Source organism: Rhinolophus sinicus, chromosome 16 (genome assembly GCF_057876585.1).
Source record: "Rhinolophus sinicus isolate RSI-liver-muscle chromosome 16, RSI-T2T, whole genome shotgun sequence".
NCBI lineage: Eukaryota > Metazoa > Chordata > Mammalia > Chiroptera > Rhinolophidae > Rhinolophus > Rhinolophus sinicus.
In genome coordinates, this window is record NC_142516.1 from 21,613,297 (window position 1) to 21,639,114 (window position 25,818).

The window sequence follows — 25,818 nt, forward strand, 5'->3', positions numbered from 1 at the left end:
GACCTGCCTCTGCCTGGGCACTTCCTGGGCCTTCTCCACGGGGGCCCCCTTCATCTGTGCTGAGGCCTGAGAAAGTGATGGATGTGACAGTCCAAGGTGTGTTTTTTCCAACACCACTAAACAATGAATTCTGACACTGTCTACCTGGAGATAGCTTGAGATCCCACAGGTGAAGGGCTCAGTCTCACAAGACATCTGCCCCAAACCCCCCACACACTTCAGGTGCCAATTGCAAGGTTTGAGACAGTGACATTCTCTGTCCAGCCTTATGCATGACAGTTCCAGAAGTGAGGTACTGTTAGACCAGATGGGCTTTGCCAGATCATCTCACATCTTGATTTATGGAAGGGGTTTTGCCAGATGGACTTGGATGAGAAATTCAGATCAGAAACCACCTTTCTAGCACCCGTTGAGAGTGTTTGAGTTAAATGTCTGCCCTTTGAACTCAGAAATGCACCTGTCTGTTTCCAGCGACAGCTTCACTGGTCCGTTGTGAGGGCTGGAGCCGTTTGCCTTGGGCTTTGCTGACAGGCAGCCTGGCTATATTTAGCCACGATGCAGATGAACATCCAAGACAGGTCCTGCTGCTACAAGCCTCCAAACTGAGTGCAGGATGCGATTTACTAAATGCCACGTAGGGCCTTAGTGCCCGGCTGTTCCTCATGAGGTGGTCTCGTGGGATAAAATACGCGTGGTCAGTGTCTGTTCAGCTCCTGCAGCTAAGAAGAAAGTTAGGTCATTTTGAACTGGTTGGATACAAGATGGGTTTTAATCACCTTTCGTTTTAGGATGGTGACTGGTGTTTCTTATCGCCTCTGATGCTGGCAAGCAAACCTGGTCTGAACGCCGTGGGGCCAAGGAGCTTTTCAAATGGAGCTGTTTTGGATTCCTTTCCCAGCTTAGCGAGCTCCAGCCTTGTCACAGGACTCCATCCTAGCACGTCCTGCTCTGGTCAGGGCTCTGTGGCTGGTTGCTGGGCACAAAGGATGGGAGCCAGTCCACAGGATAAGGGAGCTCCTTTAGCAGAGTGGCCAGAGGGAAAACCAGTCTGTTGTCCAGTAGGAGCATCCAGCTGTGATCTGTCTGAGTTAACACCGGCTGGAGAAATTTGGCCAGGAAACCCTGAAATCGTTTAAGATTTTTACAGCGCTCAAGCGGCAGTTTTCAGGAGGGGTCACGGATGTTTCAAGATCCCCAAGATGATGAGGATACATTCTGGGAAGGAGAGGACGCTGGGAGACTTCACTAAATATTTAATGGGCACACTGAGCGCCTTTTAAAAAAAACACATTAATGCTCTGAGATTCTGTTTCATGGGTCTTGGGTTGGACCTGGGTATTTGTGAGTGTAATGCTCAGCCAGGGTTGGAAAACCACAGCAAAGGGAACAGTACAGGTTTGAGTTGGGTAGAGAGAAGACTTTGACAGTAGAGGGAGCGGAATGCTGGGCTTAACCTTGTTCTATTCAAAATAAATGTGATGAGACTTGAAACAGGAAAACAGTGGGACAAGATCCTTTAAGCTCTGAGCCTCTGGGGCTAATAAGCTTAGAAGGCTGGTTGCTGGGAGAACTTTCTTTGCTTGGTAATGGTGAATTCACCTGAAAGTGAGAACAGGTTTAGTCGTAGACATTAGCATGATACTTACTTTGGCAGGAAAGTAAATATTATAGAACTTTCATCAAGTCTGTATCTCCCCTCCCAGGGACTGAGGTCCAGGGTTTTCAGCCTGGTTGAGGGCAGCAGTGAGACCTATTGGGGCAAATTGATCATCAAAAACTGCCTGATAGACAAACAATAAATGAATAATGGAAGTGCCAACCCAGCCCACCCCCATGAAAGTAATATTCTCATTAAAAGTAAAAAAATTATGGAGCAAAGTAATAAAGAAAAAAGTAAACAGCATTCACAGCCCCACATCCAAAAATAACCCCTCTCAATCTTTTTGGATGTATCTTGATAGAAAATAGTCATTTTATATAAATGGGATCCTACCTGATTTTTTTCCCCCCATCTGGCATTGTGCTGTGGATCTTTTGCCAAATCAATAAATATAGGCCCACATCAGCTTTAAAGGCTGAAGAGTATTTCATTATATGGATGAGCCATTTTTTCATCTGTCTTTGTTGATGGGCATTTAGGTCGTTTCCAGTTCAAAGCCATTGACAGTGAGAGAAAGCATCGTGTATGTCTGCCTTTGAGAGACGCATCTGCTGCCGTGATCTGCTGCTCTTATGACACGGTGGCTTTGGCTTAGCCGGGGAGTGGAGATGACAGAAGCCCATGATCTCCCATTGCACTGCTCACAGCTTACTGTATTATAATTCACCTGTGACTTGCTTTGTGTTCCCTTATCCCCCTCCTCCCACATAGTCATAATGGGCTCTTGGGCCAGGGGTAGAGTACACTGTACTAATTTAGTCCTGTCCTTTCTCGCTGTTAGAAGGTGCCCAGTGTCGGTTGCCTCTGAAAGGATATTGACAGTCAGCAGAATGGCCTCTGATTCTGAATAGCTAGTGAGAAACCCACTCTTAGCTGTGTAATTCCAGCTGTGACTCTTCACAGTGAAGTCCCAGCCTGTTTGGCGTTTACGTCAAGTGATGGGAAAAGCTCCTATTTGCTTCATTAAAAAAAAAAAAAATTATATTGAGCATGTGTTTATGTCTCACGAATCTAATAAGGGCCTGCTCGGTGCCACGCTCTGTGCTTGGCACAGGAAACACAGATGCTGACGTGCACGGACGTCCCTGCCCTCCGGGGCTTGGGGGGCACACAGAGGGGCTCACAGTGCAGTGGTCCTAAACACCCTTTTCCGTGGATGTTTTAAGCTGCGGAGGCTTGTTTGCACTGTAGCATCAACAACAATGACATTATAGAGAAACTTCTATGTGAGGGGAATAGTTTTATAATTTCCTGGGATGGATAAGACTGAAGTGTTTTTTTCTGGTAAAAACTAGAGGATGTTGCATTGCCCTCATTGATCAGAGCAAAAGTTTCTCAGGCAAATCCCTGCCTGTCTTTCCATCGTCGACGTGGGTCATTTTCCCTGTCAAAAAATAGAGGGGTCATGAATTTTGGTTTAATAAGTTTAGCGTTTGGGGCGACAGAACTACAAGACCAGTGACCAGAGATTCTCAGCAGCGTGGTTTATAATCTTCCTGGATTAATAGAGACTTGGAATAATGGGAGAAGACTGATTGTAACTTGAGAAACTTAGAAGAGGCAGTTGGTGGCTCCACTGACTAGAAGGGATTTTACAGATCAATCAGTTACAGGGTTTTAAGTTCTTGGAAGCCCCTCTTTGAAAAGCTTATGGAAGCTCTGGGCTCTCTCCCCAGAAGAAAATGCACTTACGTACATGAACATAGATTCTTTTATACCACCCCAAGCAGTTTGCAGAACAGGTGATCTGGCCCCATCTATGGTTTTATGGGTAGAATTACTACAGTTTGTGGAGGAGGGTAACTCTGAGGTCTGGATACTCTTGCTGATGAAATATTCCTAAAGAAGCATTTTCTTCCTTTCAGCACTGGCTGGATCATTCCAAACCCATAAAAAAGCAGATGAAAAGTAAGTAAAGCAGAATTTAGCCTACTCATTTATTTCTTTTATCGGGCAGTAAATTCTTTTGCCAACGTTTGGAGGTGTTCTGTTTTCACTAGAACTTGGGAGCATTTTTTTTTTTTTTTTAATAAATTCAATTTTAAGTGGATGATTTTTAATTTCTTAAGGCTGGCCAAGTGTTAAGAGTTTAAAATTTGAACGAGAATTTTTCGTTGATGTTAGGAAACAGACTATGTTCTCATTTGAAATCAGATCCCCCCTGCCAATGAGAACTGATCAGTCTGCTGTTCAGAAACATGACTTTATACTTATGACATTCACTTCCTAATGAGTAATAAAGTAGACTCCGACAGGAGGAGAGCAGGAGGGACCTTTGACGTCGGGTCTCGCTCCGATTTTACAGGTGTCGCGACCACGTTTCTTCAGTGTTATTTACGTGTGGGTAATTTTTAAAAATTTAACACTCTAAGGTACTTTTACTGTCTATTTCGGTCACAGAACATGTGACGGTTTGTGTGTCCCTTTCCTTCAGCCCACTTCGTATTTTCTACAAAGTTAGTAATCCGTTTGGAGCATCATGGCAATCGGGGGTGAAAGTGACATGTCAGCTCTTAGTAATTTATCGAGATGGTTACGGTTTTCTTCCAGAATGAGGTTACTAGCTAAAGCATCTGTGCCAGCAACAATCCATTTGAGTTTTTCCAAACCAAGTTTGAAAACAACGTACTAGCTTTGTATGTGCTGTTGTGCCTTCCCAGTGTCGTGGTGACTGTGTTAATAGATTTTACGTGTTCTTCCTTTTTGTCCATCCTGTGATCTTCACAATTGGGGAAAAACATCTTCAACCTTCCATCTCCAAATGTTTAGTTGGACCTGCTTATGCTTTGCATTTTCGAGTTAAATATTATTCTTCAGAACCAAACAACCTTCGTGAAGAGTTTACAAGGTAGGACAAAATGCAGAACAAGACTCCCCTTCCCCCAATAGCACTTACCTTGCTTATAATTTATGGGTCTTCTACTTTGTGGGTTTGTCTCGCATTCCATTTGCTGTCTTTATATCCTGAGTTATTAGCATTTTGTCTGTGCTTCGCTCTATTTTCTGTTGAAAATCCACACTTTGCTTAATTTGACCTTTTTCTTAGTGAATCAAAATGAAAAGATTTATTTTTCGTGTCACATTTGTTTGGCTGGACTTGAGGTAATTTGGTTAGTTGTTTGATGGCACTTTATTTTTGTCTCAGATACAAAAAAGGGAAGGCAGGTATTGGAAGAGCATTTCTCAGTCCAAAATTGCCATCTTATTATTTTAAGGGACTTCACAATATTCCCTTGACTGTTATCATATCAAAGTAACAATTTCTTCTATGTTGTGCCTGCCCCTGTCTATCAGACTTTAGAAATAGTGTTGAAGCAAAAGAGACTTAAAAAACATTTAAGTGTGGAGTTTCCCTCCAGCCACTCTTTTATCAGTGAGATTCTCTACCCACCCCAGCCTGATGTCTGCAGAACCCCAATGACATTGTCTGTGTGATGGACAGTAGTGGTGACATGTAAGCTGCTGGGTGGTCCATGGTAGTGACCGCTAGCTTGGAGATGACCGCTAGCTTGGAGATGACCACTAGCTTGGAGATGTCCACCCAAGTAACACCTTAAAGACCGCTTATCACCCTCTCCTGTGCTGGAGAGGCTTATGGGGCTCTGTAGTTAGACTTTCCTATAGGAACTGGAAGCTCTGGCTGCGTCAGCACTGTGTCTTCCTTGATGGGAGTACTCAGTTCAGTGCAGGTTAAGTACCTGTCACAGGCAGGAACATTCTGGAATGTACCAGAACCTTCCGCCCCCTCCCTCCTGATTTCTGGGTCACCCACATTCTCCTATATCCCTTCCATGGAGAGTGACTGTCTCCATTGTTTTCAAAGTTCAAACAAATTAAATGATTCTAGTGTTCCCCTTTAGAGCCCTGCATGAAACACACTGCTCCTCGTTGTCGTCAAAGCCAATGATTCTTCACCAGGGTTGTGTGAATCAGAGACACCTGGGAAGCTTTTGAACAAGTCAGATTTCTGGGGATCACTCTTGTGTGTGCGATTCTGATCCCATAGGCAAGGAGTACGGTGTGGGCAGCTTTGGTTTTTACAAGCACCATGAGTGATTCTGATGCCCACATCCCCCTGGTAAAACAAAACAAACCACTTATTTAAGCCAAAACACTTAATTTTTTTACTTAAGGGAACCCCACTTGTGTTATTTGCGTCCTTCTTCCCCATTTTCTGTTACCCCTGTAACCAGCAGCTGCAGTCCAATTCCAGAATTTGTGTGTGTATATCTGTGTGTGTGTTCACACATGCACAATTTTTTAAAAGATAGGGTCTGCAGTTAAACTGCATCAGAAAAAAAAAAAAGCCTTAAGCAGTGGCTAACTACCATCAGCTGTAACCTTTTTGATACAGTCAGCTGCAACCCCTATGGACTCCTGGTGGGGCTGGCTCAGGGCCCAATCCAGGGGCTCCCCTTGCGTGTTGAAATGGACACATTGCATGGCTGTGTATGAGCGCTGTGTGCTGTGTTTGGCTCCCTTCTGGGGCACCGAGGGTGTTGTGGAGGCCGTCATTGGACTGTGCAGTGTTCCATGTTCCATCCTCCGAGTATCTTGCAAGTTCCGTACCTGCACTCACTTTCCTAGCTAGGTTCTGGGATACCTTCCTGGAGACCCAGGAGGAGATGCTTCCACCAAAGTTCTCATTTGATTTGGACTCCCTTCTTACAATGCAGAATTCCGGGCCGCGTGTGGGGTGGGGTTTGTGATGGGAAGTTGGGGATTGATCGGAAGCGGCTGGGGAAGAGTTACCCTCTGTTGACTTTTGTATATGTTTGTCAGGTACCTGTTTGTTTTACAACTCAGGCATGACATTCTTTCAGGAAAGTAAGTACGTTTTTGTTCTGACTCTTAACCCAGGATAGATCATAGTATATTTCTAAATAATTCACTGTTTTGTTTTTTGTTTTTTTTTTAACTCTCTTACCCTTTTCAAAATTCAAAAAAAAGTACACCAGGCATTGTAAAGTGAGTCTAATACTTGTATCACTGTCATCATCATCTTATTTTAAATGATTACTATATGGCTTGAAGCATTTCCAAGAGCATTTAATATCTTAAGTGATGTGTATTTGGGAATAATTCTCTCCCTGATCACATCACTGCCCCATTCATAATGGCTTTTGTCGTATTTGCAAGCAAGATACGTTATTAGTATGTATACACTTACAAGTATTTGGGCAGACAAAAAGTCTCATTCATCACCATCTGCATTTAAGTAACGTAAAGAGGTTATATTCTGATTCTGATAGAAAGGTTCAGACATCTCATCTCATTTCCTTTGCCCCTCTTAAAAGTGGTTTTTAAATACTAGGCCTTTGGCTACACAATGATTGTTGAGCACGAAGCATTGGCACTGAAGTGGTGGATTTCACATGTAATATTAATTTATTTTAAAGATAACGAGATTTAACAGTCGTACCTTTTACAGTTGTGTCATTTTTCAGCATACGTAGTGAATATTTCTCTTACACGAAAAACGAAAACGAAAAAGTATACTGAATCTAAAAAGCAATACCTGATATTGACAAGAACACATTACGATTTTGAATATAATCTGAAGGAAATTTAAAATGTGATTTCCGAATTTGCAAACTCTCCATAGAATATGTGCTGCAAAAATTTTGGTGGAACGTACACGATAGAACAAGTAGATTGTACAGTGTATACATTTGCCTTATTCAACCATGCAATACAGATCTTTGACTGATGTGCATAGTATGAGTGTGTGTGTATTTTTATCTCCTCTCCCCTTTCTCCGTACTGTGCTCCTCATACAAAAGGCCTCGTAATTTTAATAATTGTCTTCAGTTTGGAAAAATATTAATGGCGACATCTCGCATTTGTATAGTACTTTGCAGTTTACAAGGACTTCAGCCTGATACACTGTACTTCAAAGCAGAATGGTGTTTTGGTCCCAGTACTGCCTCCTACCAGCTGGATGACCTTGGGCAAGACCTTTGAACGCTCAGTTCCTCATCTCTACAGATGGGGGAGCAGTGGCAACACCCATCCTAAGGTTTTACAAACTCCATGCATTGACCAAATTGGATAATATATATGCAAAGGCTTTGAAAACTCTGAAGTGCTATACCAATGTATGTCATTATTATTTTTCTAACTAAATTTGTAATATTCAGTATAAATGGGATCCTGATTTGTAGTAGTAATACACTTCTGTGGCTATGCCTCAGATACACTTACGAGAATGCTTGAGTGTATCCAGCTGGCAATGTTAGTTATTTTGTCTGTCTGTTTATTTTTAATATTATGATCTCAATTCAAAAAAGATTTACGGCAGCTTGAAAAGACAAATGTACTATATCAAGATAAAATAAGTTTAAAAATAATAAGACAAAGGGAAGGCTTTTCATTCTATTTCCCAAACTTCCCCGTTTTTGGAAAATCCAGTAAAATTGCCTACAGGGTTGATAGAAACTCTACCTAGATTGGGTTATTTTACCATGTGATGAGAACTGACTCTGGAAATATGTAGTGTAAGTCAGCTTGTTGTTTGCATTCTTTTGTGTGGACAGCAAAAATAGAAACCACCAGGAACAAAAATCAATATCTAAATATCACTTCCTTTTGAAAAATGACTTTAATGACATTTTGTATTTGGTTATTGGTATTGAAGTTCATATATAGAATTAATTTCTTATTTTTTTTTTCAAGATTGAAATGCCCATATGAAACGGCTGTGGAATTAGCTGCTCTCTGTCTACAAGGTACATTATTCTTTAGCGATAATGAGCATTTTAATGGTATTGCTTTCATTTCAACAAATGAGTGTCTGCTGTGTACCAGGGCACCGTGCTCTACTTTGGGAGTTTAAATGAATACTGGGGGTATAAATGAATATGATATTGTCTCCCTCCTCAAGTAGCTTGCAGTCCCACGAGGACCACTTGGCAGGACCAGATACTCTCTATGTCTATACAGAGTGCAGTGTAGTTTCTCTAGGAACAGAGATCTGCAGGCCGCTTGGAAGAGGAAGGCCCATGGGGAGACGAGTAGATGAAGACAATCAAAGGAACCACGGCACAAAGTAGGAAAGTGTGTGCAGAGAGCAACCAGCAGTTGAGTGGTATCGGAGGGTGAAGTTCAAGAGGCTGGATAGGTGGGCGACCTTGGACCCCATTTAAAGCGCATGAATGTCATGTTGTCCGTAGGGGCACCTTTGAAGACTCTTCATCGGGAGGCAGGCCTGGTGAGAGGTGCCTTTCAGAAAGGCTATGATGGGGACAAGGGACTAGAGCAAGACCAAGGTGGGCTGGGGGAGTGCAGTGAGGAGGTATTGCTGTAATAAAAACAAACCGACCAGGGCTTGGGGTCACACACACACACACACACACACACACACACACACCTGCCAAAACAAAACCAAAAAACCTCCCAGCACTGGCGGTGCAAGGACCTGGTCATTAGACGTAGGTCTTCAGAAGGAGTCAGGGATGACTCATAGGCTGCCACCAAGGACAGGTGACAGAACGGATAGAAGAGTGGGGCTCTGGAGGACGAGACATCTATAGGGCATCTTGATTGAGAAGTGCCAGTGGCCCCTCCAGTGGCTTCTGGAGTGCACACCTCTGGCTCACGGAGACAGGTCAGCCCGGAAGCCCCGACGGGAGTCGTCAGCACGTAGGAGGGACTTGGATGGTACGAGGTTTCCTGCCTGACTGTCAGCGTCGACTGTTCCCGTCCGTATGATGTACTGGTGGAGTTTAGTTTAAAATGCACAAGGGACACTTGCCAAAGTTTCCTGCACTAATTAAGAGAACGCTAACGTGTAACTGCACATAAGGAATTTCATCAGCACATCAGCTGGACATATGCTGCGGATTCGTGTACAATGTGTTCATTGGCTCCCACAGAATAATGAATTAGCATGCATTCATTCACAATTACTCATTATTTTTGAACACCCTCGTAAGGTTTGGCTTCTCACTTTTGTATTTACCAATTTTTAAAAGTTGAGCTAAGTTTTTTCAAATTATAAAATCAGTACACACTTATTATAGAATATCAGTACCACCACACAACAGACAAGCGGAAGGAAGGAAGGAAGCCACCAGCCACAGACAGCCCAAGTTTCTCCCTATGAATTTTGAGTGGAGTTTTTAAGATGTAATTCTGTTCAGGGTCATATACAAATGTTTTGTATGATTTCCTACCTTGTATGTTTAGTACATGTGTTTGGTCCTGTTTATACTCCTAAAGATGGTTTTTAGGGACTTCAGGTTACTCCCATTCTATGATACTTCCGTTCCTTAGTCAGTGTTAATTCTTCTCTAGCGGGGGCTTGGCATCTAGCAAGTGCTCAGTAAGTGAAGAATGAATTGAATGAAGTTGGACAGGTACCCAAGGACTTTGGTTGAAGGGGGAGCCTGCCCATGGGGTTTAAAGGTGACGATGTTGTCACCTGTAACTGTCCGTGCCAAGTACAAGGCTAAGTGCTTCACATACCTATGTGCCGAATACAATGGCCCTTAGGGTAAGTGCCATACAGGTGTGTCATGGCTTGAGGAACTTGGAAACAGGCTGTCCACTTTGGCCAGGTACACATGTCTCCAGCTTGTCAAGTAAGCATCCACCTGGGAGTTTCTGAGTCGCCGGGAGGTCATATCATTAGGCCTGGTGGCCCAGCAGTAAGGGGGTACCATGTCACGGGGTAGTGAATGGGATGAAAGCACCCATATCAGACCTGGGGCTCCCAATCCAATGGAGAGGTTTACATACCAACCCTTATGTTGTCTCAGATGATGAGAGGACAGGGCACCCAGGTTACCATCTCACACCCTGTGTGATGAAGGCATCACCACACTCGCGAAGCCCAGCTCTAGGAGAGCCAGGTGTCTTGCTCCAGAGCCAGGGCAGACAAGGGTATCAGCTGTCGGTGAGCCCTTTCTGAAGAAATTGCCCGTGTGAGCTCGAACCACATAAGTGTAATGTAAGATGCAGTCATTCTGTCAGGTACAGATTAAAAAGGCTGACGACTTACACACACAGATGTCTACAGGAAGTTCTCGTTATATTGTCCCTCCAGGCCTGCTTCTCCCCCATCCCATCAGTACATGCTGTAGCCTGCTTCTCAGTTCAACCACAGCAGAGCCAGCTTTCCTCAGACTGTAAAGATCACAAGAGCATCTTCATGGGTTTGAATAAAATGAAAGGTCATGTTTCTTCCCATGCTTGAGTCTTGAGGACATGTCTTGCTGCGGTTGTCCTTGAATTCATAGTACCTCCCGAGTTATGATGCAGTGGCCCTGCGTGGAAGCTGTGCTCTTTGGAGAACTCCATTTATGGCAGATTTGAAATTTAATGCAGGCAAAAAGCAAAAGAAAGGAGGGGGGACAGTGGGTCAACCATTTTTTGTGTGCCCATGATCTTGTTTCATCCTCTAACAGTTCCCATTTTACGGTTAAGGCATCAGAGATCCAGAGAGGTTAAGTGACGTGCCCAGGTCCACAGACAGTACACAGCAGAGTTGCGATGCAAGCCCTCCTGTGTCTGGGCTATTTCCACCACCCTCCACAGCTGGGGCCCTGGCTGCACAGTTCTCAGACCGAGTGAAGCATTGAGTTTTGCTAACAGGCTCTTGGAAGGCAGGCATGCTACCTCCTAGTGGTTCTCACTCAGGCGTAGTCCAGTCATGGTGAGGAGGGCCGCCAGCCCCCATGTCCGGTCTCGGGGAAACCTTGTTACTATCTGGCTTCTTCCTTCTGTGCTCGATGGTGTCAGTGGACTTGTGCAGACACACTGCTAAACGCAGGGCTCCATTGTTTCGCTTTGGCCCATAGGTGCCAGGGACGAGGGGTTCATATCAAGGCGATCTCTTCCCAGACTGCCCTTCTGGTCTTGCCAGGTCCTTAGTTTCAGGGTGACCTCTTGGTTAGAAGTCAGTGGTGGCCTCCTGCCTTGGGAGCCCAGCCCGCACCTTCCCCGGGCAGAGTCTTCATTGGTGACTTTGTGCAAGGTGCCAAGTGGCTACACACGCTGACCCAGACCACCTGGTGGTCTTAGGGGTGCCGTCCACTTCAGAGTTGCAGGTGCAGGGCTGCAGTCAGGTGAGGAAACATTCACCAGGTCCTGTGTCAGACATGGTCTCGTACAGCCTTCCACCACCGCTCTGAGCTTGGTGACGTTTCCTTTGTGTGGACAGGGGATTTTTATCCCCTTCTGGGATGTGTCCCGAAGGGGGCAGGCCTGCTGGGTACATAGTGAGTTGCTGCTACTGGAAGGGCTCAAGCATGTGCTAGTTGGTCAATGGGTGGGACTTGTGCTAAGCAGTGGTTCTCGAAGTGTGTTGCCCAGGTCAGCCGCATCAACATACCTGAGAACTTGTTAGAAATGCAGATTCACAGGCCTTATTCCAGACCCATGGAATCAGATTCTCTGGGGGTGGGGTCCAGCGATGTGTGGTGTAATGAGCCCTCTAGGTGACCCTGATACACGCTCAGATTCGAAAACCACTGTTGTAGATCAGTGCTTTTCAAAGTAATGTGTGCACCACCCACCCGGGCACCTTAAGAAGAGGCAGATTTTGCTTCGGTAAGGCTGGGGAGGGGCCTGAGATTCTGCATTGTGAGAAGGCTCCCTGGTGCTGCTGCTGCTGCTGTCTGTGGACTCCCTTTGTGTAGCAAAGTACTAGAGGAACCTCTGGAGGATCCCTTTTCTTTGGGGGGGGGTGGCAGGGAGGGTCTCCTTCCTGAGGGGGTCTGCAGAGGTCAGGTGGGGAGAGTGGATTTTCTCCTTGGTGTCCTGGAGGAATGGGGCCTCTTGTGTTTTCAGGCCCTCCTTTCCACGGGGGCTTGGCGAGCGCAAGGACCATGTCCATGTCTTGGGCTTTTTGCAGGAATTGCCCACATTGCTGCTCTCCCTCTCTGCGTGACCTGTTCCCTCTCCCGTTCTGCCTGAGTTGCTGCAGTTGTTCCTGCAGCCTCTCCCCCCTCCTTCCTCATCCCCTCCTGCCTCACTCTCTCATTCTTTCCCTCTCCCTCCCAACATACTTTCCCCCTGGATTCTGCATGTACTGAATTCTTGATTGGTCCTCTCCAGCACTGCAGACCCTGGAGTGCTGCTTGGACCCACCCTTCACAAGAGCCTTGTTAAATGGATGTTTCTGGCCAGGTCCTTATTCCCTGCAATTGTCTTTTATTGCAAATTCCGGCTCTAGCGCTTCCTGAGGGGAATATAGCCAGGGCTTCCCTGGGTAGGAGAAGTAGTCGGGAGAAAGAATAATAACTAAGGTGATGGTGTTACACCCGATTGGGGTGGGGGTGGGGGTGGATGATTCTTGGGGATTCTGAATGTGCCTGTGAGTATGGAGTGGGATCGAGGGTCTGCTGAAAGGAGAGCATTGTATGTGAGGGGTGCTTGTGCTTCCAAACCATGTGAAATGCCTTTGGACCTGGTTACAGCAGTTAACGAGAAGCATTCAATGTCTCCTGTTTTTCTCCCTCTTCTGAAACTTGCAGCGGAACTTGGGGAGTGTGAGCTTCCGGAACACACACCAGAGCTTGTGTCTGAGTTTCGGTTCATTCCAAATCAGACAGAAGCGATGGAATTTGATATCTTCCAGAGATGGAAAGAGTGCAGGTACCTTGATGCTCCCATCTAGCATTCTGATATGTTTGTTTTGTCACCTGTACGGGGCTGTCCGGTTCTTTTACCGACTAAATTTACAGCTCCACCTCTTCACCTCTGTCCTGTGCTTCGGTCCTGTTTTTCCCAGAGGCCCACACGACATCTCTTTGCAGAGATGTACAGTAAGAACCAGTGCAAGCTCCTGTTTTCTTTCTGAACTAGAGAGCGTGGCCCTGACTTGCTGCCGGGGTTGCCACTGCTCTCCGGTCTCCTAAAGAAAGCCAGGCGGTGCTGCCGTGACACGTTCCACACACCTAGGCCTCTGTCCATGGTCTGAACTTCTAGAGGAAACCCTTTAGCAATATGCCCTGTCGTCCCTTCCAGGGACACTCATATTTGAGACCATGTGCTGTGCAGCCTTATATTTCAGGATAGGTGGTCACCACAGCTCCATCCAGCCCTGTCATTTTTCTTTTGGCTTTTTCCTCCTTTCCCCCAAAGACACTCCAGTCTAACACCTTTATGCTGGGACTCTCTGTGCCACCTCCACTCACAGGTTTCCCAGACGTGAGCCTTCCTTCCCTCCCGGCCCATCTTCCTCAAACGATACCTGTTCGTGTCACCCTTGGACCCAGAAACTTAGCATGTTTTGCTGTCATCCCTCAGTCACTCTGCAGGGCATACGGAAATGGAAAGTGACATTCGCACATTCTTGTATCACATTGAAACAGCATAGGAATGTGTGCGTGCAGTCACCTTGCTGCACCCCTGCGCATACACACCTCTGCTCTCCTCCGGCAGGCAGGCAGCCATTGTTAGCCACCAGTGCTGTGTCCACTCAGCCTTTTTCTTTTGCATATACACACCCGTGTCTAGTCACCAAAAAATGGTTCCCTTAAGTGTCCCTATTATAAACTCTGCTCTGTCATCTTTCTATTCAATTAACGGTCTGTTCTGGAGGTCTTCCTGTGTTAATATAAATCGGTGTCCCTCGTTCCTTTAATTGCTGCATAAAATCCCTTCGTGTGGCTGTGCCCTTCAGAATTCTGTGGGTTGTATGAGTTTCGGTTTACATGTATTTCCATTGGTTTTTCGAAGGGGAAAGAGCCCTGCCCAGGCGGAACTCTCCTATCTGAATAAAGCGAAGTGGCTGGAAATGTATGGGGTAGACATGCACGTTGTCAGGGTAAGAATGGGGTGCATTTAAGTCGTTGGGTCTCGCTGCACCTGAGCAATGCGTAAACAGTGGGCACACAGCGTCATGCGGTGAGCACACTGTTTGGCATTCTGCTCTGTGCCGACCTGTTAGAACCCTCTACCGATTGTCCCTTCGTTTGTTTGTAGGGAAGAGATGGCTGTGAATATTCTCTTGGACTGACCCCGACAGGCATATTAATCTTTGAAGGAGCTAACAAAATAGGCTTATTCTTTTGGTAATTTAGTTTTGTCTAATATTAAAAAATGTCTTTTCCTGTTTTGTGCTGGAATTCTATGTGATGGATGATTCTTGAGGGATATTTGCAACACCCTGATTCATTTTAAAAAACAACACCATTTTCGTGTGTTTGTGGGTGTTTGGCAATGGCCGTGAAACTTCTTGGGTAATTACACTTGAACAAATGAATGCTTGATCTAGCAAATCTAAGCTTTAAACGTAGACAGGAAACTGCTGTCTGATGGGTGGATAGTTTTTCTGCAGATTGCACTTCTAAACTGTTTTCTCTCGACCAGGCCTAAAATTACCAAAATGGATTTTAAAAAGAGCAAATTGACACTGGTGGTCGTGGAGGACGATGACCAGGTAAGCCTTGCTCCCCGGTTTTCCTCCGTGCTGTCAGCAGCCCTTCGTCCATGTCAGGAGCACCCATTTCAGCGAGACCCCTGTGCTTCCCCGTTCAGGGACGGGAGCAGGAGCACACGTTTGTGTTCCGGCTGGACAGCGCCAGGACCTGCAAGCACCTCTGGAAATGTGCGGTCGAGCATCACGCCTTCTTCCGACTGCGGACACCCGGGAATAGCAAATCGAATCGGTCCGACTTTATCAGGCTAGGGTCTCGCTTCCGATTCAGGTAGGCTGTATTTTTACGTCACGATCGCGTGTTTCGAAGGAGGGCAGCAGTGATGTTTTGTGTGAGGGGAGCCCTGGATCTGCCTCCAGAGGCTTGAGTTGGATGTCCCATCTCTGCTTCTTTCTTAAGTTGGAGCTTTAGTCGAGTCCCTGAAGAAGTTCTTTCAGCCTCTGTTCTCATTGATGAAATGGGGATAATAATAACAACAATACAATTAGTTTGAACCAGTCGAATCCAGGAAACACTAGCCACATGTGGCTGTCGAGATCCATTAATACTAAAGAAACTTTAAAATGTAGTTTCTCGGTGTCAAGTAACCACATTTCAAGTGCCCAGTGCGCACGAGGCAGGTGGCCGTCATGTCGGGCAGCTCAGACGTGGAACACAGCATCGTGGTGGGAAGCTCTGCCCACCCACTCACTGCGCTGGAGCTTTTCATGTGCCAACTCCTAATCCTCGCAGCAGTCGTAGAAGATAGGTCCTCTGACACGTATTTACAGTAGGTCTGTGAGGATGAATTGTAGGTCTGCCCCTGCCCACTGCCCGCTCCTGGGAACTCCATTTACTCTGGCCACGGGGGAGCAGCTCAGGGTCCCTAAGGGGACTGATCACAAGAAGATACTTTGGAGAAAGCGGGGAGCAACTGGCAGATATGGCAGGGTTGCGTATGTAATAAAGTACAAGCTGTTACCAAAAAGAAGAAGAAGAAAGGTCATCTGATTATCTTCATCTTACAGATAAGGAAACGGGGTCAGGGGGTTGCACAGTCTGCCCAGAGTCGCAGCCATTTCCTGGTAGAGCCTAGATTCAACCCCAGGCCATCTGGGTCTTCCATTTTAACCACTACTCTGTTGTCTTTCACATGCCAATGTCAAGAAATTTGGTGACATTTAAGAGTGAGAGCAGATGTCAATGGGTGTGAGTAGTCCAGGGTAGGCTTAGTGTTTGAATCTGAAAAGACCCTGAGAAAATAGAGAAAACTGTATTCTGATAAATTTTTACTTAGGATTCTGAGGCCATGTCTCTCACCACGTGTGAGAACTCCCTGGGTGTTTGTGAAAAAGGAGGATTTCTGACCTCGTCTGAATCCATGGGTGCCCACATGTGCGTGTCTGAATAAGGCCTGGGAAAGTGCATTTTATAAATGCACTCCCAAGCTTGATTTCTGAGGCACATTTACAGATCTGAGAATAGCTGTTACAAGATTTAAGACTTCACATGTTTCATAACCTCTACCCACACATGGCATGTCCTTGAACTCTGTTTAAAATGCCAAAAGATTTGCTCATTTCAAATGTATCTGCTGTGCAAGGAAATGGCTGTGCACTTGTGTTTAAAGAATTATTTTGTTTGAATGTACTTTTAAATGCTGCAAGGGAGGGAAGAAAAACAAGTCCTTTCTGAGAATTGACTCAGGATTCTGAGGAGGCTGGCGAATGTCAGAACTACAAAGGTTAGCGGAGATATCGCACTGTATGCTAATGTCTGTTCTAGTGGAAGTGAGTGCTTCCAAAGGGAAGGACAGTGGGGGTGGTTGCCAAGGCAGGCTTTTCCATCCTGAGAGGAAACTCCCCCAGGATTTGGCCCAGACCAGGCTCCCTTCTGCTCTTTGAAAAGAGGAAGAACACAGGGGAGTTTGGAGATGAAGTCGCCCCCTGGAGGCACTTCGGGCAGGTGGCAAGTGGCTCGTGGCTCCTGTATGAAAAATCATGAACTGACAGTGGCTGGAATGAAGCAGTGACAGATCAGACAGCAGCACCGTGCCTCTTGGAAACTGCAGCTGGGCAGCACGTTGGTTGAAACCCAGAAAGCCTTGGTGAAAGAAGCAATGTTGCTCTTGGCATAGCAAAGACAGCCAAGGTTTAGTTAAGTGGTCATTGATAACAGCCTTTGCAAAGATTTAAATGTCTACATAATGTGTTTTATGAAAGGTTATTATATGTGCAAATCCGTGTTCTCTTCGATGTTCCAAGTACTCGAACCAGCTTGGTTTGTGCAGCCAAGTGGCTGGTACCTAAATTGCAGGTTCTGTCCTTTGATGGAAATACCTGTCCCTGTAATACAGCCCGCGTTTGGCAAAGGTGATTTTATTTCCAAATAGAAGGTGGAATTTAATGTGTGTCTTTACCAAACAAGTCATGATAAGTTGAAATTGATGTTGGAGCTTTTAGAAATAAAAGTTCACTTTTAAATAAGTATAACGGACTGATATTCTAATATTGGTGGTGACATTCAATAAAATATTTACTTTCCAGTGGGCGGACGGAATATCAAGCTACACATGGCGCCCGGTTACGGAGAACCAGCACCTTTGAGAGGAAGCCTAGTAAACGCTATCCATCCCGGAGACATTCGACATTCAAAGGTTGTGTGTTTTTCATTCTGCCTTGGTATTTTACATTGTAATTTGGTTGGTTAATCCCCAAGGAGCTTGGTGAAGCAGATTTTGAAGGAACTGTCTACTGTTCTGCTCTGTCATTCCAAAGCCTTTTATTTTTATTCATTTTAAAATGTTATTTTTAGTTATAGTTGGCATACAATGTTACATTAGTTTCAGGTGTACAACATAGCAATTCGACATTTATATACCCTACAAAGTGATCACCACAGTAAGTCTAGTAACCACCTGTCACCATACACAGTCATTACGATCTTATTGACTGTATTTTCTGTGTGATACATGACATCCCTGTGACTTAGAACTGGAAGTTTGTACTTCTTAAGCCCCTCCCCCTTTTCCACCCATCTACCCACCCCTTCCCCTCTGGCAACCATCAGTTTGTTCTCTGTATCTCTGAGTTTTCCAAAGCTTTCTTTTAAGAAACACCCCTGGGGGATTCTCTTAATGGGAATGGGGACATTTGGGCCATCTGCTGTCTTGAATCTTTCCCACTGGATGTGTTCATTTCCTTCTCCCCGTTTTCCACATTTCTTTTCTTTTGGACCAGGGACCTCAGAATATCATAGGCTAATACGTTTCTTGCCTATGGAAGATGATACTGTGTCTTGGTGGGAAAAACAGTCCCTTGTCTCCTCCCTCTTGGAATTGCAAGCGAGGACATCAGTCTCACGCTAACCAGAATTTTGACCATATACAAGCAGATTTTAAATATTGGGCTCAGGTCCCATGGATAGTTCAAACACACCCTGCCCTTGAATGTAGCCTGGTCCTAGACGCCTGCCCCTCCCCCACTCCCAGAACTCCCCAAGCCTTGTCGTGTCATTTGCTGCAGTGGCCTCACACCAGCATGAGGCTGATATCAGGTTCAGGTTCAGTCATAGAAGGAGCAAGCCAGCCTCCTTTCTGTTTAAACCCAGCCTCCAGGCCCTGTCAAGTAGCTCTCCTTTGTCCACCTGTGATTTCTCCTCCATTCAGGACACCCAGCTTAGCACTAAATTGTGGGCGCTTTTATAGCAGGGCCTCTGCCTTCTCAGCTCCCCTCGCCCCCTCCTACGTATTGTTTACTCATCGTGGCCATTCCGTATTTTTTGTCTTGTATAACTCAGGACGTTGTGGGCCTTGGTGGGCCCTGGCACCTATCCTTTCCCCTTCTAGAGTCTTCAACCTTGTGTTCCCCACTCTTTCCTTCCTTTGTGGACCAACTATGCAATAGCCTGGCAGCCGGAAATGCTCTAAAGTCATTCTTGGCTGCTTTAGTGGAGAAAAAACACCCAGAGCCCAGGAAATGCTGACCTCACCTTCAAAAAAACCGGAGGATGAGGTGTGCCCAGAGAAGGGAGCCCGTTGGTGAAGGGTGATTGATTACAGGAAGTGGGAGTAACCAAGTTAAGGGCTGGGGGATAGTGAGGGGTGGGCACACTCTCTGCCCCAAGGGCTGTGTTACTCCCTGACGGGCATTATGCTTGTGCTGTAGTCCATTGGGGTCACAGTTGTCCAGAAATACCTGGGTAGAAGGAAAAACTTGTTGACTATCCCCATGTACTGCTATCTGAAAACAGTAGTGAGCTCCCAGTCCCTGGACATGGGTCCAGGCACACAGGGAAAGACCCCTTGGTATGGCTGCCACAGGGGACAGGTGGCATCTTACGGCTTGACCCCGTAAAGCGATGGCTTTAGAACTCTTCCAGGCTCCAGCTTCTGTGCTTCTCTGCCACTTACCTTCCTGGTCTCCATCCTCATTCCCTCCTTTATTTTACTGACATTGTCTCCAGCCAGAGGTCTGGCATCTTTGTGAAGCTTTTAATGGTTTCCCAGGCCGCATCCTTTTTACAATGAAACGGGGTCTTGACAGATGAACTCTGTCTCTCTGCGTGGGCCCTTCCGCAGACTCACACCCCCGCTCCAGCAGCCGTGACTGCCCGGAGGTCCCCAGTAAATTCATGCTTGTAGTTCAGCCTTTACCACCTTCATGCCTCTCTGTCTCTGCGTCAAGACTGAGTTCCTTGAGAGCAAGGACTGGGTCTCTCATCTCTGGCCCTGGGAATGTGCTCAGTCAGTGAGTCTTCCCTGAGTGATTGCGAGAGCAGGGCACGGAGGGAAGGCCGGTTACTCTTCCTCCAGAAAGGAGCAGTAGCCCACGTGAAGATGCTGCCTTCTGGAGTTGAGGCCGCTCTTAGATCAGGAAATCTCTTTCTTTGTCATTGTTAACGCATGGTAAAAGTGATAAAGCTCATGATATCATATCTCTGTGTTTTTTTTATTTGTTTGTTTTGTTTTGTTTTAAAGCAAGCAACCCAGTGATTGCAGCTCAGATCTGGTAAGTGCCCCCCCAGACTCTGGGGGACAGCTCTTTTCTCTAATTATCATATTTACTTTCAATGTTGACTTTTTCCTTAATACAATTAAACCACCGGGTGAGTCTCCTGATTTTTTTTTTTTTTTTGTCTTTTTCTGCTGCCTGGCTATACCATCTCCATGGCTTTAAATAAGTACACAATAGAATGTTCCAAGACAGTTTGTTTTGTTTTTTTAGAAAACACGGCTGCCTTGTTTGAGTAGCTCTGTGCTTTGTTGATTATAACAGTGGGTGATAAAGGCAATTGGAATGTGTATAGCACACGGTGCTAATGGCACTGCAGGCAGGGATGAGAAGAAAGAAAGGCCATGCTCTCGAGCAAAAGCTACGCGAGAGCAGAGGCAGGCTTCGCCCAATGACAGGGAGCTCTTACAGTCATATAACAGAGAAGACCTTTATCACACACCTTTATTGAAATTCCTGCAGGAAAGAGTACTTGTCACAAGACCAAATCTCTGGCTCAGGAGTCAGCAGACTTTTTCTATCAAGTGCCACATAGGAAATATTTTAAACTTTGCAGGCCATCCTCTCACTTTTCATAAGTACTCAGCTCTGTCTCTGGAACACGAAAGCCGCTATAGACAACACATAAGTGTGCCAGAAACTTGACTCACAATCGCAGGTAGGCCAGGTTTGGCCTACGGGGCGTAGCTCGCAGCCCCTTCCCTCGCACAGGTGTTCTTTCTGGGTCTTTGCTGTACATTGGAATCACCCAGTGAGCTTGGACACGTGCCCTCAGCAGGCTACACCCCAGGCTAAGAAACAGGGTGGGACCCAGATCTCTGTGGTTTTGAAAGCTCCCGAGTGATTCTGCTGTGCAGCCCAGGTGAGAACCATTCTCCTGCCTTGTATATGCTCTTCTTCCTCTGGAACAACTGTTCTCTTATGTGAGTTCTGACTTAGTAAGTGCACAGCTGTCATGCGAGAGAATGACACAGTGTAGTTATTTCAGCTCTTGCGTCCAAGCTCCAGCCACTGACCAGTAGTAGCACAGTTTAGCGAGCCTCTCAACTTGCACAGGTCTTGGCTGTTAGGGATGGTGGTCTTTGAGGTCAGCACAGCGCGGCTGTCCATGCACTCTGGACAGTTGGCAGAGCACGGCGTGAGGTGGAACGGGTAGCCAGCGCCCAGGGTAGTGGTGAGATCGCTGGCCGAGGGATCTGGAGACCTCCCGCCCAGCCCCAGCGTGGCTCTGACCCAGCTCTGGGGCCTTGGCTTTCCCTTTCCTGGGCCTCCATTTTCTCATCTGAAAACAAGGAGGTTGAACTAGATCAGCGGTTTTTCAAACTTGTTTAGCCTCAGATTTTCACCCCCCAGAAGAAACCTGACATAGAAAACAGGATGAAAGTGGAGTTTCTAGGGATGAAGCCGAGTGGGGACGGAGGGGCCGATGCCTGCTACTCATCTGCCCCCCTCAGGGAACCCCAAGGCACCTTCATGGACCCCCAAGGTTCTAGAGAACATAACCAGCCCCTTGCATCACACAGCTGGAGACTCAGCCTCATGTCTCTGATTCCAAACTCTACCTGCAGTGCCATTCTGCTAGGAGTCAAGTGTCTGAGTCTTGTGTGTGGGTTCAGCTCTCAGCATCTAATGAAGGGGATCAGAGGTCCAGAAGAACTGCTGTGCGTCATGTCCTGCCCCGCTTAGGGTGGGAGGAGGTTGCATGGTTCCTGCATGGGTTCGGTTTAGGCTTTCAGGCTTGCCCTATCTCTAGGATCCCTGTGGCAGGTAGTTGCTAATAGTAGTTACACCTTTCTCCACCTGTCAACGCCTGTTGCTTTTAATTCTCAGAGGTTTGTGAGTTACATTTCTTTCCTTTGCTCTCTAAGGAAGTGCTTGTTTTGTTTGCTTTTCCCTAATATAATTACATTTTCCACTTAGTGTCTAGTGGAGATTACATATATTGGGAACCAAAACAAAGTAAAAACAAATCTCCACCAAAAAAATAAATAAAAACCCAGGTAAATATACCCTTTAGGAACAAATGAGCTAATAACCACTGTCTGCAGCTATTCAATTGCTCTTTGCAGCCTGTGGGCTCCAGAGTGAGTAGGATTGCTATGGGAGCCAGGGATGAAACTGTGCTCTGGGCTACAGAGGTGATACCAGAAAAATAGCACCTGGCAGAACACTTAACCTTCCTGATGCAATTCAGCTGGAGGTGAATCTGGCCCAGAGCCTGGCTCTCTCTGAACACTGGAACACAGAGCCATTTAGACCCCAAGCAAGACTCATAACAATGATATGTCTCCCTCTCGTTGTTGGAGAAGCAATAAACCTTGATTTCAAGCACACCACCCTAGCAACACAGCCCGGTGATTGTGCTGTGTGTGTGGTTTTTCTAGCAGAGATGCCAAGCTTGCGTATTAAACACATTGTGTTTTACACCAACCTTTGCCATCCATCGTTTTTAGCGGAGTAGTTATACTTCAGAGTCCATCAAAATAGGATCATGCACAAGGAGCCCGGAAACTTCTCGGCTTAATGGAAACAGTAGAGACTTTGGGACTGAGCAGACGTCCATTCCAGCCCTGGCTCTGCCATTGATTAGCAGACAGAACCTGAGCAGGTTTCCTAACTTCTCTGTGAGGCAACCGGTCTTTTATCTGTGAAATGAGGTGGTAACATTGATTGACCTCATAGCCTTTTGCGTGGATTAAATAATAACAGATGTGAGGTTCCCAGTACAGAGCCTTGTATGGAATGAACATTCCAAAGGGGTGGCCAGCTCACGGCCACGTTGTTGATGACAGTGGAACCTATGGTGGCGGGTGCTCAGAAGTGGCTGGTGGCTTTCCATCCAGCTGGAGAAAACTCGGGGCATCCCTAGAGCTGCCTGGGGCTGTGGGCCACCCAGCAATGCCAGGGCAGATCTGGAATGGGAGCCAAAATTACTCGGTTTGCCCAAGTGGGCAGACTTCCTTTTTGCCACCAAAACGTGACATCACAAATAGGACACTGGCACATTACCTACTTGTTTCTATTTGTGAGCTCTAAAGTGACAAATGAAAGTTGCTGTTTGGTTTCCTCAGTTGTATGTTCACTTTAAGCAGCTAATAACCAAAAAGGAATAGTATTCATGAAAGTTCCTAACAGAGTAGGCCGCATTTAGGGTTAGTTTTTTATTGTTGAATATGGCTATACCTTGTTTTAATGTGCTTCGCTTTATTGCACTTTTCAGGCATTGTGTTTGTGTTTTAACATATTGAAGGCAAGACCCTCCACCAGCAAAAAGATTATGACTCACTTTATTTTGAGACTCGCTTTATTGCGGTGGGTGGTCTGGAAGTGAACCTGTAATGTTATATCTCTGAGGTATGCTTGTGAATCAGTAATAACTGCCGCTTTACAACCTGATAACATTGTGATTTTTCTTTCCTTTAGCTCTAAATCAAATCCTGAAGTCCATAATTACCAGGTAAGATCATTGCTTCTAAAGCTTTTCATGCAATACTTCTTTAAAGTTTCTAAACTTCCATATTGAGCAGTCATTATGTTTATAATCAGATTTTAAAGAAATGATAGCATGTTTTTCTGAGAAAATAAGAGGGGAGTCTTCCTCCTGACCCCTGCTTCTTCTTGGCCTTCTGCCCGTTTCTCTTAACCTTGTCCACTGGCAAGCAGCAGGCACATATGTTTAAGTTTCTGGGTGGTCAAACAACCTCTTAGGGGCACTCAAGTGAGGCCGCGTTTTGCCAAAGTGTGTTCTAGGCCCAGGGAACACGAGTCGCTTGAGGTGTGCCTCCAGGAAAGGTCGTCTTGGTCACATGTTCGGGAAATGTTGCATCCTTCATTCCCCCTTTTTGGGTCTTACAGCATCCATTGGGGTGTCAAAAGTACTGAGAAATCCTGCAAAAAAAAGACATGTTTTACTTTTTCCCCAAGATTATTTGATTATTGGACACTCCCCTCTCAATAAAAAAACTAGCCTCTCTCCTCAGCTCCCTTTTTTCTACCCACTGGTGGTGTACCCATTGACATCAATGGGATGGTGGTTTCTAGAACCTTTGTGAAGCATTATGCTAGGCCTGTTGCCTGCAGAAGGAGCACAGATAGGTTTCCGTGGCTGCAGTTCTGCTCTTTCCGCCAGGGCCTGCAAACCTACCTGTGAGTAGCTCTCGCTGGCCATTCACAGTCTTCTACAACCAAGCTCTGCCTTCCTTTTTTATATGTATTTCTCACGGCTCCTCATCACACAACATATGTTTAGCTCTCTGAGAATCCCATATCTTGCCCCCTAATTTCTTCCCACCGTTCCTTTGTCCATACTCTTCTGCCTGGGATTCCTTTGCCTCCTACCTATCTGCGCATGAAAATATCCTTCAGAGTCCGCTTCAGAAGCCCTCTCTGCCCCAGAGTCTCTCTGATCGTCTCACTTGACACCAGTTCTCAGCCCTTCTGCACATGAAAACCATCTGGCAAGCTTTAAAAAAATAACCAGTGCTTGGGCTTCACCCTGGACTGATTGAATCAGAAACGCTGGGGGGGGGGGGGGGTTGGGGAGTGGGGGATCTGGGTATATGAGAGCTTCAAAGCTCTGAAAGTGGTTGCAAGGAACCCCAGGTGGGGGAACCCTGGAGTGATGACGTGTGCTTTGCTTCCCAGGTTGTCATTTGTCTGTACTTAGAGGCAGCATCCCTGTCTGGTGGCCTCCTTACTTGGAATCAGCTTTTTTGTCCTGGGCAGGTGTGACTGTCCAAGGGACACTGCTCTCCCAGGTTTCTATCACCAGTCTGATTTTGAATGTCACAAGTAACAAAGCTACCCTCCAATGTTCCTTTGGAACCTGATTCTAGTCTCATTCTTGATCTTTTGGTACCGTAGATATTAATCCCTTAGATGAGGGGGGGATCCTCTCTGTGCATTCTCTCGACTAGGTCTCCAAATTATGTTGCAGAAGGAAATTGTGATACTGTCATCTCTACATGAAATCCATTCTGAATGTGCAGGCCCTAGACATGACTTCTGAGTTTTAGGAAATAACACATAAAAGGTGCTTTGTACCCGGTTGGGGAAAGGCCAGGTTTCCCCATCTCCTTGCCTTCTCTAAGTTCTTGAATCTTCTTATTCACAGATTGTTTGTTGGTTTGTTTGTTTTTGAGGGATTTTCAGGTGTGAGTGGCTGGAATGTTGTGGGGGAAGGGAAGAGTTGCTAATGGGTGATTTACTGCTTGCAGGAGAGAACAAAATTAAAATAAATGAGGCAAAGCAGTCCCAGCGCAGCGCTGCCCCTGCCGTCTCCCCACCAGCCTCGTGGGGGATCTCACTCTGCACGCGCTGCTCAGAGTGAGCACCCAGATGATGGCTTGTTGGAATCAGATCTACACAAACTGTCACCTACATGTTGTTATTCTCCAGCTTCGCAACCACTGGGCGTCTGTACCCTGCCAGTCGTAGAGGTTGTGTTGCTCTGTCAAGCTTTGGGCTTTGGGAGTCAATTGACCGGGAAGAGAACGTCCTGAGAAGTGGCCCGATAAGCATCGGACTGCTGAGAAAGGTGTTCAAAAGGCTATGACGGGCTTACAGCATTTATCTTATTCTGAGCTCAGGAAGGTTAGCCAGCTGCAAAGGATGGATTGCTGTGTTCCCGAAGAGGACACTATTGGCATTTGGGACGGACAGTTCTTCATTGTTTGGGACTGTCTCTAGAGTTACATGATGTTCAGCTTCCCTCTTCTCTGCCCAATAGTTAAAGGTAACCTCCAGTCATTGTGAGAAGCAAAAACACACATACACACATTTC

General features: G+C 46.1%; 1 protein-coding gene across 7 annotated transcripts in view; it reads left to right on the forward strand.

Annotated features, from left to right (window-relative positions):
• EPB41L4B (erythrocyte membrane protein band 4.1 like 4B) overlaps positions 1-25,818 on the forward strand; it is a 117,219-nt gene that overhangs the window by 37,725 nt on the left and 53,676 nt on the right. For 5 of the 7 annotated variants that reach the window (XM_074330801.2, XM_074330805.2, XM_074330804.2 and 2 more), the window contains exons 3-14: positions 3,526-3,568; positions 4,430-4,508; positions 6,443-6,487; positions 8,336-8,388; positions 13,138-13,258; positions 14,345-14,432; positions 14,591-14,679; positions 14,978-15,047; positions 15,146-15,315; positions 17,571-17,680; positions 20,003-20,033; positions 23,460-23,493. In XM_074330801.2, the coding sequence (XP_074186902.1) occupies positions 3,526-3,568; positions 4,430-4,508; positions 6,443-6,487; positions 8,336-8,388; positions 13,138-13,258; positions 14,345-14,432; positions 14,591-14,679; positions 14,978-15,047; positions 15,146-15,315; positions 17,571-17,680; positions 20,003-20,033; positions 23,460-23,493 (933 nt within the window). The remainder of the gene's footprint in view (positions 1-3,525; positions 3,569-4,429; positions 4,509-6,442; positions 6,488-8,335; positions 8,389-13,137; positions 13,259-14,344; positions 14,433-14,590; positions 14,680-14,977; positions 15,048-15,145; positions 15,316-17,570; positions 17,681-20,002; positions 20,034-23,459; positions 23,494-25,818) is intronic. The other 2 variants (XM_074330803.2, XM_019734179.3) reach the window with 2 other exon arrangements.